The sequence below is a fragment of the Bidens hawaiensis genome, unplaced genomic scaffold (genome assembly GCF_021521415.1).
Source record: "Bidens hawaiensis isolate Kalapana, Puna unplaced genomic scaffold, B.hawaiensis_p1.1 tig00002338_1, whole genome shotgun sequence".
Lineage (NCBI taxonomy): Eukaryota > Viridiplantae > Streptophyta > Magnoliopsida > Asterales > Asteraceae > Bidens > Bidens hawaiensis.
Window position 1 is genome coordinate 1,499,515 of NW_027491126.1, and position 12,751 is coordinate 1,512,265.

The 12,751-nt window shown below is 32.9% G+C and overlaps 1 protein-coding gene across 1 annotated transcript; it reads left to right on the forward strand.

Annotated features, from left to right (window-relative positions):
• Window positions 1-6,532: 6,532 nt before the first annotated feature.
• Window positions 6,533-9,000, forward strand: LOC143618300 (glycerol-3-phosphate acyltransferase 1-like). Its single transcript, XM_077090566.1, has 2 exons — window positions 6,533-7,619; window positions 7,948-9,000. Exons 1-2 carry the CDS (start codon window positions 6,798-6,800, stop codon window positions 8,848-8,850), a joined length of 1,725 nt encoding a protein of 574 aa, XP_076946681.1. The 5' UTR covers window positions 6,533-6,797; the 3' UTR covers window positions 8,851-9,000.
• The last annotated feature ends 3,751 nt before the right edge of the window (window positions 9,001-12,751 follow it).

The window sequence follows — 12,751 nt, forward strand, 5'->3', positions numbered from 1 at the left end:
CCACCAAAGACAGATATGTGTTCTAAGATAGGCCATCCACCGGGGCAACGTGACCAATATTTGTAGTACGAGGGGCCGAATGTTACAATTCGTGTAACCAATGTAAATAATGTTTTTCACACATATTTTCAAATGTTCGTGACACCTTTTGGTGTATGATCCTCTCCATATATGCTCTTGGTACAAGAGATTTGTTGGGGTTGCATTAGTTTTGTGGAAGTCCAAAAAAAAAATCTAAGGTGTTTCATTCATGCTTTTGGTGTATGATCCTCTTCGTTTTTGGTATTTATCGAATGCGCGGAATTAGTCTTAAATCAAAACCTCAATCCTTTAGTAAGGTTAATTAAAGACATTAAGGTCATTGGCTATCTTTGGTTGACGAATCGTTTGCGGGCTGCATCGTTATCATGGGAACAATGCATCTTTTAGTCTTTTCCACTTGAGTAGTTAACTTTTTACTCCATGTTTTATTTAGCTTGTGTGAAATTGGTGTTTGAATGCTGAGGGTCTAACTCCTTGTATGTACTTAGGATATATTGGTCTAGTGGTATGTGTCTCCTTTTACATATGTGAAGTTGTTGGTTCCAGTCGTTGCAAGTTAGGGATGGGAATGAGTTGGGTTTGGGTATCGTTATCATGGAAACAATGCGTCTTTTAGTCTTTTCCACTTGAGTAGTTAACTTTTTACTCCATGTTTTATTTAGCTTGTGTGAAATTGGTGTTTGAATGCTGAGGGTCTAACTCCTTGCATGTACTTAGGATATATTGGTCTAGTGGTATGTGTCTCCTTTCACAGATATGAGTTGTTGGTTCCAGTTGTTGCAAATTAGGGATGGCAATGAGTCGGGTTTGGGTTTGGGTCGTTGCAAGTGCTAGATAAAAATGGAATTCAAGTGTTATAAAAATTGCCATTCAAAGAAAAGAAAATAAAAGCTCGTTGCTGGTTTCCTGTTTTTTTAATTGATGCAAACTTTTTTGTTGACAATTAAAAAAGAACAACTACTTTACCAATAAGGTTGATGGCCAATTAGCAAAGTTAAAACATTTTAAACACTTAAATTTAAGTTTTTGAACCAAATGAAACACATCTTAGACTATTAAAAAAATAGAACAATTACTTTATTATTCTATAATTAATTATGAATTGTCGATCACTATTTTGATCCTTGAGCTAAACGGATTTTATCTCATCGCACCGTCGTGTCTTCGGGCGAGTGTTCATGGACGTCTGCCCGAGGTGAGGGTTTTCTCCGGTTCGAATGCTAGTATATCCCGATGCAGTGAATTTCACCAGTAACTCATTTAAAGAATTCGCTAATTATTCAAAAAAATAAAATAATAACAAGAAACTAGGGACTTGAACCACATCAAATATATACGCAGTTACAATGAATAGGTCAACTAACTGTTTATGACAAAGAGGGAAAATAAAGCATTTATGTCAAAATGTCAATTCAAAAAAGTCAATTTCGTGCAAATAAACAGCACTTTTAGGGTAAGTCATATAGCCTACAATAGACTTTCATACAAATTATAATGGGTATGAAGTATGAACAACCAATCAACCATTCGACTTCTAAGAGAACGGTTACTGGTCGTGACAGATCTACAAGCCTCATTCGTCTAATGTGAAAGAGAGGGAAGCGGGGATTCCGTGGCTCCGCCCCAATCTATGAAAAATGAGAGAATATAGAACTAGTATTCGGGCAATTCTAACATGAAGGAGAGAAAACGGGATGTCCGTAATCTCGACGTTGGAGATGCTATATAAAATGTGAAATTAAAAGGACAAAAGAAAAAGATAAAGCCTTTGGTTACAAACTCTTTGTAAATATTATTATTCCATAAATAATAAATAAAAATAGCATATAATTAACGCTCAAAGTTTATTTTGAGTCACGTTTTAGTTTTAATTGTTTGAAGTATATAAGTTACGTTTATGAAAATAGTTCAGCGGTCGTGCATAATAACATATTAACGTCGAAGATTGTAATTTTTTAGTAGGATCGAATTTTTCATTTAAAAGGGAGTGGCGGCGTTGTTTGTTGTCCACTTACCTGATTTTTTATTGTAATTGAATTTTTTTTTCATATATATGAATTTGAAGTAAAAGCCAAAATTTCTAGCTAAAAACAATCAAAACAGATTTGAAGTCTTCTCAGAATTTATATGCTAATAATATATTCATATAAACTTTCAAGTTTCAAAGTATATTGATTGCATTTATTCATATACAAAATCCCTGTAGAAAGATAAAATCATGTCGTGCAAGTTGCGACACCCATATAGATTTAAGTTTCTAAACATATCTTTTTTTTTCTTTTTTCTTCTTTTTTCTTATTCTTTAACTACCAACAAATTAAACTTCTACAATGTTTTATTTTAAATATTTATTAGAGAACTCACAATGTAATCTCCAACAAATTAAACTTATACAACATTTTATTTATATATTTATTAGAGCACTCACGATGAAATCCTCGTTTTTCAATCCACGCTCAAATGTTAGATTTTGTTCATTTTCACTTATGCTTGAAGTCTCTGTCTTAAACATTATACCCCAAATTATATGGGAAACTAAAGTAATTAACCTCACATATTTTGGTGTTCACTATTCATCTCGCATTTCATATTTTAATGTGGTTGTAATCGAAAAGATGTACTCTTTAATTGATTGTTAATATATTTGAGGAATCGGTTATACGTGGAGGGTTTTTAAAATGAACAAATTTATGGATAAATATATTTTAGTTAAATTATATGTAAAGAGATAAAAATTCCATTGTGAATAAGGCTATGCGTAGTGGAGGGACTACAAATTGGGGCGTTTTGCGCCATGTGGCCCAGTCAGAAAGGGGTGAGAATTTGTTTTTGGAGTGTAATGGTGTAGGGGCTACAAATAGTAATATATATATATGTATATATATATATAACACATCCATACATGCCGGCCCCACCACATAAAACTCGCCCCATCTTCCAGGCGACGAGAAGAACTCGCCCCCGCCCCTTTTCACCCAAAAATCGCCGGGGGGTGGGGGGGGCGGTGTTCTAGCCCCTTCACGTCCAAAAGTCGCCCAAACTCACGCCACTACATATGACCTAAGTAAAGTAAATACAACGTTTGTTTATGCGATAAAATTAAATTAACATTAATAGCTCTCCATACATTTCTGAAATGCACATTCTTATTTTCAGTAAGATTTTTAGCCTACTATAAGATACGAAATATCATTTTTTTAAAAACTAAAAATTTTGACCATGTCTTGAGTGAGACTAGAATCACAACTTTTAGGTTAAGGTGCTGTTTGTTTTTGCAGACATAAACTGTCTGCAAGCTGATTTCATCTGTTTTCATGTCTGCAACTGAAGATGTGGTCTGAAGATCTGCAAGCTGAAAATATAAGACTGTTTGTTTTTATAAGCTGATACTGTCTGCATAACTGTCAAACTTATCTCACAAGATAGAAGTCATTTATTCAAGTTACATAGAAAATATAATAATAAAATTGTGGCGGCGGACGGTGGGTAGTGGCGATGGATGGTGGTGGTGGACAGTGGGTGGTGGTAATGGACGGTTTTGGTGGGTGGTGGACGGTGGTAGTTGACGGTGATGGCGTCCGACAGTGGGTGGTGGTGGTGATGAACGGTTGTGGTGGGTGGTGGACGGTGGTGATTGGTGGTGGCTGTGATGGATGGTGGTGGTGGTGGTGGTGGCGGACGATGGGTAGTGGTGGTGGATGCTGGTAGTGGCGGCGGACGGTGGGTAGTGGCGGTGGATGGTGGTGGACGGTGGCAGTGGGGGATGGTGGTGGTGGCGTACGGTGGGTGGTGGTGGCGGACGGTGGTGGGAGGAGTGGATGAGAGGGTGGCTTCAAAGGGATAAGAGTATGATTTTTTTGCGAAGATGTTTTAAGCAAGATTTCTTTGCTTTTCTTTTAAGATGAAAGAAGATAACTTAAGATCTGTTTTAAGAAAAAAAACAAACAGTCTTCAAGGGTAATGTCTGCGCACGTGCAGACATTAGCTCCCTTGAAGATGTTTGAAGAAAAAACAAACACCCCCTAAGAGTTATACGTATGTGCCATTACACCAAACTATTGTGTCTATATGATATATCTTCACTATCTATATCTCACTCAAAGCACCTATTTTATCATTTTATTTTTATTTTTCTTATATATTAAAAACAATTAAAATAAAAAAAATAATGAATAGTGGTTTTATGTATTTAGATAATCACTATTCATAAAATTAAGTCTTAAAGATAACATATATAGTCACATAGAGTTTAAGATGGAGAAGAAGATTGATGTAACGTGGAGTAGATGATGAAATCCTCAATTCTTAGAGAATGAGATTATTATTATTATTATTATTATTATTATTATTATTATTATGTCTTGCATGTTAACTAATATTATTTTTGTATGAATTTTAGACATTAACTATACATTTTCATATTGTGACATCCAAAATATATATGCATCCGGTTTCGCACAAACCGGTGGATTACATCTGAGACGAGAGTAGTAATTGCAGGTGTATGGAGCCTGCTCATATCCAGACTGTTGTAGTTAATTATTTAATTAGATAGTGACAGAGAAATGGAGATCGATCGAAGATGAAATTTTATTCTTATAACATGCTCACATCTCAAAGCTTTTCTTTTATTCTTCTTCTTTTTTTACCGATTAAAGTTTTATTAACATGCTCACACTCAGAAAAGTATAACCTAAATAGAAAACCACATTCAAGTTTTTCTTTAATTAATCCATTTTTATTTTCCCAACTACATGTACGGGGAACAAAATAACTTGTGTTTGTACTTCAACTACAAATATTAAAACAATATATTCAAATTGGACATAAATAATCTTACCTTTAAAAATTCTGCCAATGGTCCAACCTTTCGACTATTTTTCTCTCAATAGACCTCTGTTAAAAAACATTTAATGTCATTAAGTTTTTTTTTCGAATTTCAAACCGATGCTTTAGGGCTTTTGATTGGAAGAAAAAATTCAAGTTAAGGGAAGTTAAAATTTACCTCGAAACGACGATTCAAACCTACTCATAAAGTTCAAATACCTTTTCATTGCTAAACTCCAAAAAAATACATTAAAGTGGCAAGTAAGCGGACAACAAGTTGTGTCGTAACCCCATTTTGAAACACAAAAACATATTAATTTACGCATTTATCTTTCACATTAAGATTGCATCTTATAAAATTTTATAAACTCATGGATATATCTTTATATATAATCGGTCGTTTATATTTTGTTTGACACTAAGCAAGCAAATACCAACATGTTTGTAGTAACTAAAAAAACTAAAAAACTAGACTTTATGTAAATAACTACAAAAATTAAAAATGTAAGTGAGGTCTTCGTTAAAGTAAAGAAACTAACTATATTTTACGATACTAAGAAATTTAAAACAAGAGACATACCAAAAAAGAAAAAGGAAAGTTAAAGCCACATGCCAATATTTGATTTGGAAAACAACTAATCATTTTTTTCCGAACGACCAACGAATAAAAACCTGTTTACATCCCTGTGACCGCAGACAAAATTCTGTAGACCTACTACGGTAAAACCCGATTGGAATTGAATACAAACTTGAGACCTTGCGGTCTCAATCTCAAATCTTCATCACTTCCCTTTCAACATTAGTTGAGCATTGGTGGAAACAACTATTCGTAGTTTGCATATTGTGGAATTAAAATACTAATGTGGCAATTTAAGTTTTACCAGTTGATCTGCTTTATTTTGTTTATTATTTACTTGCTAGAAGTAGGCTGTTAATTTGTAATATTTTCAAAAGTAAAAAACAGAAGAGGCTTGCTATGATTGATAGGGAGTGTTACTTTTTGTTGAATAAATTAAAAATATTTTGGTAGATCTTTTTAATAAAAAAGTCCTCGTTCCGTTTGAAACAATAATATAAAAACTAGTAGAATATATATGGTGGAGTCAGAATTAAGGAAGGAATTTTATTACCCAACTGCTTATAGAAATGAAATGAATTGAATGAACATGGTGAACGGTCACCAACCTGTTAATTAACCTAACAAGTAGGCAACCTAGGAAGAAATTAAAGCTTCATGAATAACAATAATCTAGCTAGTTTAGTCTTTTACGAAAAATTAATAGTCACAAATTCAAAATCTAATTATAAAGAATATACGTCAACGCCGATATCATACAAATTAAGTTATATTTCCGATATAAAAACGTTTATAAAGAGGATTATTATTATTATTATTATTATTATTATTATTATTATTATAAGGATGCTTGCTTAATTATGATGAAAATGATTACAAACCATACAACAAATGTAACTTATTTATTAAAATATAGAGGTATATATAGTACTTATAAGTATTGATATATACTAAAAATAATTTGTAAAATTAATGTATTTTATGTGTTTTTTAACTACCAACAAAAATTTATTAAAAACGGAATGGTAAACCCAAAATTACACCGAAAAACAATGTAAGGTGTTTTAATTTTATTGTTTGTGAAACAAAACAAGTCATAAATTATATGTAAAAAGTCAAACTGCTGTTAAAAAAAACATAAAACAAAAAGTCAAACAGCAGGTAGTAATTCAAGAGTGTATGTTGAGTATGTAATTAATGCCACAGGTGTGGGTAATCAAATGCTGTAATCCTCTTTTGATTTTATACTAAAAGATTAAAATAAAATACATAAAACCGTTTCTTTTTGTCAACTTCCCTTTGCACCCTCTTGTATATTGTCATAAGTTACCTATTATCTCTTTCTATATATATGTCCTTCATTCCACACCTCCATCTCAAAACACACACACACATACAAAAACTAACACACACAAAGATAATGGATTTCCTAATGGTCTTTCTCAAATTAGCAGACTGGTTAGTATACCAACTGCTAGCAAATTCATGTTACAGAGCTGCTATGAAGGTTAAAAACCATGGCTTTTTCTTGTTAAGAAACCACCCATCTCACAAAACACCACACCATCAGCCTCCACTGTTCCCTAACTTCATAAAATGTTCCTTAAACAAAGACCAACAAACCCTAGTTTGTGATATCCAAAACACCCTACTATTAAACTCAAGATCTTTCTTTCCATACTTCATGTTAGTTGCTTTTGAAGGTGGTAGCATACTTAGGGCATTCTTGTTATTATTATCTTACCCTTTGTTACTTGTTCTTGACTATGAGTCAGGTTTAAGGCTGATGATATTCATCACCTTTTGTGGGCTTAAGTTGAAGGATATGAGTAATGTAGGGAGGGCAGTTTTGCCCAAGTTTTTTCTTGAAAATTTGAATCTTCAAGTTTATGAGTTGTTTGCTTCTTCAAGAAGCTATGGGATTAAAATTTTAATCTTTACAAGGGTGCCTAGAGTGATGGTTGAAGGGTTTTGTAAAGAATATTTAAGTGTTGACGATGTGATAGGAACTGAGTTGCATAGTTTTAGAGGGTATTTTAGTGGTTTTGTGACAAGTTCAGGTGTGCTTCAGAAGCATAAAGCAGTAAAAGAATGGTTTGGAAGTGAAAGAAAAGCAGATATTGGTATTGGAAGTTGTAGCCTACATGATCAACTGTTAATCTCCCAGTGCAAGGTATGTGTGACTGACTACTTTGAATCATTCTTGTATTACAACTCTATTTCTTTTGTTTATATGTTTATAAAGGGAAAATATTAATTTGAGTCTTAATTTGAGCCCATACTTGTATATTGGCTTAGAAGTCTTTGATTGAAAATGATTCATGCAAAAGGACAACTTTTGAATCTGTTATTATTGGCAGCATCATTAAAAGTACACACTTTCAACCAACCATCTTGATTACTTAGTTTTGATCAGTGGTCCAATAGTTTAAGTATTAATTAATTGGTATTTATTATTTACATAACATTAAACCTAATATAATTTGATGATTTGTTCACAGGAAGGTTATGTGGTGAGCAAAGAAGATAATATAAGAAGTGCAAGAACAATAATGCCACGAGAGAGGTACCCGAAACCTCTAGTTTTCCATGATGGAAGGCTCGCTTTCTTACCGACACCATTAGCGAGTTTATGCATGTTTCTATGGTTTCCTCTAGGTGTTTTGCTTGCAATAATCAGGCTTTGTGTTGGCATATATTTGCCTTACCATATGTCACGTATTGTAGGCGGTTTTACAGGCGTAAATATATCTATAGAAGGTTGTGATTACTCATGGGAGAACAAAAACAAACAAACCGGTGTTCTATTTGTTTGTACACATAGAACCCTTTTGGACCCGGTCTTCTTAACCATGACCATTGGTAAACCACTAACCGCGGTTACTTATAGTCTAAGCAAGATGTCGGAAATGATTTCACCGATAAAAACCGTTAGACTAACACGAGACAGGAAGCAAGATGGCGAAACCATGCACGAGTTATTAAGTGAAGGCGATTTAGTTGTTTGCCCTGAAGGGACTACTTGTAGAGAGCCTTATTTATTGAGATTTAGCTCGTTGTTCGCTGAGTTAACGGATGAGATTGTGCCAGTTGCAATGAACACACATGTGACCATGTTTTATGGCACGACGGCTAGCGGACTCAAGTGTTTGGACCCTATTTATTTCTTGATGAATCCTAGACCGAGTTACCATGTTCGGGTGCTCGGTAAATTGAATAAAGAGCTCACTTGTCGCGCCGGTGGCAAGTCTAGCCATGATGTGGCTAACTATATTCAGAAAAAGCTTGCTGATGCTTTGGGGTTTGAGTGCACAAATCTTACTAGAAAGGATAAGTATTTGATGTTGGCTGGGAATCAAGGGATAGTTGAGGATCATGGGAAAAGTAAAAAAGTTACATCTTAATATATTACCTAGGTGAATTCAAGTCTTTTGATGCTTACATTAATTATTGTTTTGGATATATAAAAAAGTTGATATTTTTATGAAATCATCTTAATTATAAATATGATTTCAATTTATTATCTATCATTAATATATTGCTATTTTGGATTGTATTTGGTGGTTGAGTTACATCTATGGTATTGTTTAGTAACACCTCAATGTCATTCATGACAAGACGATTAACAAGCCAAATGAGATTACATGTACCCAACACTAGATTGATAAGACACTTATTGCCGACACACGGCCGAAAGCCATCAGTATGACCAAGTGACGACAAAAATTAGCGTCTAATTAGTAGCAACTAGCAATGATTTAGTGTTAAAACTATACAAGCATTTCAAGAGTGAACATGAGAAGAACATATTCATCAAATTTGGTTGTGTGGTGTTTTTTAGGTTCGGTGGTTGTTAACAAGGAGATAGAGTTGAGGGAGTAAAGATGTTCATACTTAAAAAGTAGTGAGCTACTTATATCTATTGTAGATATATGTTTTAAATGATATATGTAAACTGTAGTGGCTGATAGTATTCAAACCAGCCATGAACCACCCACAATCAATTAGTTATGACCTTTTTTGAATTACCAATGAATAAAAACATAGCTACTCGATTTAACCTAATGGTAAAAGATGACCCCACACAACTGTAATCACAAATAGCGATGGATAGCCCAAGTTCAACATCTCCTGTTTTGAGGAAAACTTATCGTCTGAAAGCCCACTTCGATAAATCCCGGTTGGGATGCTAAGCTCATTATATGAAACTTATTTATTATAAATGGTGGTTTCATGATTTAATGAGTTTTGAACAACCATTGAAATCAACAACTTTCCAAATGGAATATGAGTCATGCTAAACTTAAGATACTCTCCCCAACTGCAATAACAAGTCATGAATTCATGGCACTATTTGTCATTTATGTTGATCCATGAGAAAGACACTTCTTGTTAACATGTCTAATTCAAATTTTAATGTTTTCTTGCCATCTAACGCTACTTAATTCAAATTTTGATACATATAAACATATATTAATTATCTTCTTAAAAGGGGTACAATCTATACATCATGTTCCTTTTTCTAAAATTAACTTTAACATATAATAAGAAAAATAACGTCCTCTCCAATACACAAGACTATAAAAAATTAATAAATGTGTTTAACAAACTATCATATTGTATTTTCATTTTTCTTTTAAAAACAGTTCTTTTCTCTCTTAACAGTCTAACAGTATTAACTTTATTAGTAAATTTTTTATACAAATTAAGTATATTATTATAAAAGATTATAAAAATAGCATAGAAGTTATATAAGTTAATACTTTTAAAATTACATATTAAATATTTTCTATATTTTATCATTGTATTATGTTAAAAATCTTTAAAATGTAATCTAAAAGCGATTTGAAAGCATTAACTCACTCACCTATAAACAATTTTCAAAATGCGATCTAATACGCCTGATCATTCCATCTTTTCAAACCCTAAATCTTTTACATAGGAAACGATTGTCAAGGTCATCTTTAGGAGGAAGTAAACTCAAGCTATGGTTTTAAGCCCTTATTTGATCATGACCTTCAATTTAGATTAAAGTTAAACAAAAACATATTATTATTTTGTTTTCCCAAGTTTTTTTTCCTTTGGAAATAAAGGATAGGAAACAAGTTTCATTTAAAAAATTATTATGTTTAAGAGTTTTTTTAGGAAAAAGAAAAAGGAAATTAGAGAAAGTTGTGTTCCTGAATTTCATTAAATGAAGGAAAAGAAAACAAGAAGAAATAAAACATAAGTTAGAAGTAAAATGTTTTATTTTCAAATTGGAAATAAATGAGACGAAAGAAATGAAAGATAAAATAGGAAACAAACGAAAACAAATCTTTTTCTTTTTTTTTCTTTTCTCTCATTAAATGAACTCTGGAATAGAGTGTTTCCATCCTTATATGAACTCGGGAACAGAGTGTTAAGGGAAAAAAGAAAAGATAAATAAGGAGAAAGCAGGAGGTTTAGAGTGAATGATTTCTTTCCGATTTGAAAAAAAAAACTGGATGGAAAAGAATGGAAACTAAATTGAATAACAAGAATGAGAAAGAAATGAAAGTTTTTCTTTTCTTTCATTAAGTGAACACGGGAACACAACCTAAATGGCAGAGGACTTTAAAGTCGTCCCACCGTCTACATGACAGTAATGTGATTTTAACTAAGGCTTTAAAGTCTCTTCACAACACACAACCCGTAAGGCTATTTGGTATGAGATGACTGAAAACTGGACAATCAGAAAGTAGCGATGACAACGGGCCGGACATTGATAATATCATGCCCATGCCTATTTGTAAAATTGTGTCTCATACCCAGCCTATTACCTGTCGGGTATCGGGTGTACCCCCATTGAGATTTTCAAGTACATTTTTTTTATCAATTTAACTCTTTTGTACCTTTTATTCATACAACAATTATTACAATTTATAATATATTACACTCCATACATATAAGTGAAAATATATTACACTCCATTCAATTCGTGTATCATGTATTGGTTTTGGGTTCGGGGCTCGGGCTTTTTTATCATCCCTATGTGAAAGGGGTAAATTGTTTCATGTATTGGTTGACGAAATGACTTTCACCTTTCACACTCTCTAAAATGTTTTGTAAGTGTATTCTAATCAACTTTTCTATTTTCATCTCTATAATATAACTATTTACCGTATTTCTTTAAATTTATCTCTAAATTTTATTTAATTTAACACATCAGGTTCTTTATCTATAGTTTTTTATCTCACTCATAAGCATGTATTTTATTTTATTTTTTCATATTACTATACTAACAAATATTTAGAGAAGTGATGAATTATTGAATAACACATCTCTATATTTAGAGTTAATATAGATAGAGACAGAGAGAGCCTGAGTGATGCAAAACATAAAAAAAATCTATATATTTTAAAGACAAAGATAGATATAGAGCGTAGCCAGGGCCGGCTCAACGAATGTGAGGCCTAAATCAAAACAAGATTTTAGGACCTTTTCATGAAAATTGTTAAGAAGTTTTCTTTTTGCTTATTACAAGTTTTGAACTAGTAACCTATACTTTAGTAATAATCAAGCCAACCGCCACACCAATATATTACTTTTGAGTTTACTTTACCCATTATAATATATCTATATGTAACGTTTTTTAAACTTGGAGACATTAACTAAGTGTGGACCTAAAGCCCTAACTTTCGCTGTCCCACGAGCCATCCCTGGCCCAAGCCCGCCATCTCCTCTTCTGAGGTAAACCCAGTGGGGACTAGATTCCAACATAAGACTTGCGGTCTTTATTCCAAATCTTAAATTCCCCTTCAATACCGGTTAAGCCATTGTATCAACAACCTATAGTTGAAGCAGCGGATCAGACAGCGTATTTATCTTTAGAAAGCTGAGGCATGGGCCAAGAGTAAGACCCCCAACCCTTGTTGATCCATCAGGGTCAGGAAGCCCACATCATTTTCATATTTGTTTGTGACAGCAAGTGGGGTATAAAGACGCCCCCAAAGACTTGATTAGTGATGTGGCCATCTAGTGCCAACGCAACAAACTGTCAAACTCAAGATTTAGAATACAAGTTCCAAACCTATGAAGAAGATTTAATACTTTAGTTTCTAACTACATAATAAAAATTATTTAAAACTTTATTTTTTCTTTTTTTATAAAAAAATGACAAGAAATACTACTCTTCATTAAAATTAAGAAACTTAAAAAACAACACTAAAAAATCACCAACAATTCTTTTCTTTTTCTAAGGGTCGTATTTTCTACAAATTGTTCCTTTGTTTCCTCGGATGTTGCACGGTCCCTCAAGAGGTGTTAGTTGCAAGAACATTTATG

What these genes read in the sequence shown, in the direction of transcription:
- LOC143618300 (XM_077090566.1), top strand. Translation starts at nt 6,798, where the DNA reads ATGTCCTTCATTCCACACCTCCATCTCAAAACACACACACACATACAA. An exon ending in TGTTAATCTCCCAGTGCAAG is followed by an intron (nt 7,620 to 7,947) that starts GTATGTGTGACT and finishes ATTTGTTCACAG; the next exon opens with GAAGGTTATGTGGTGAGCAA.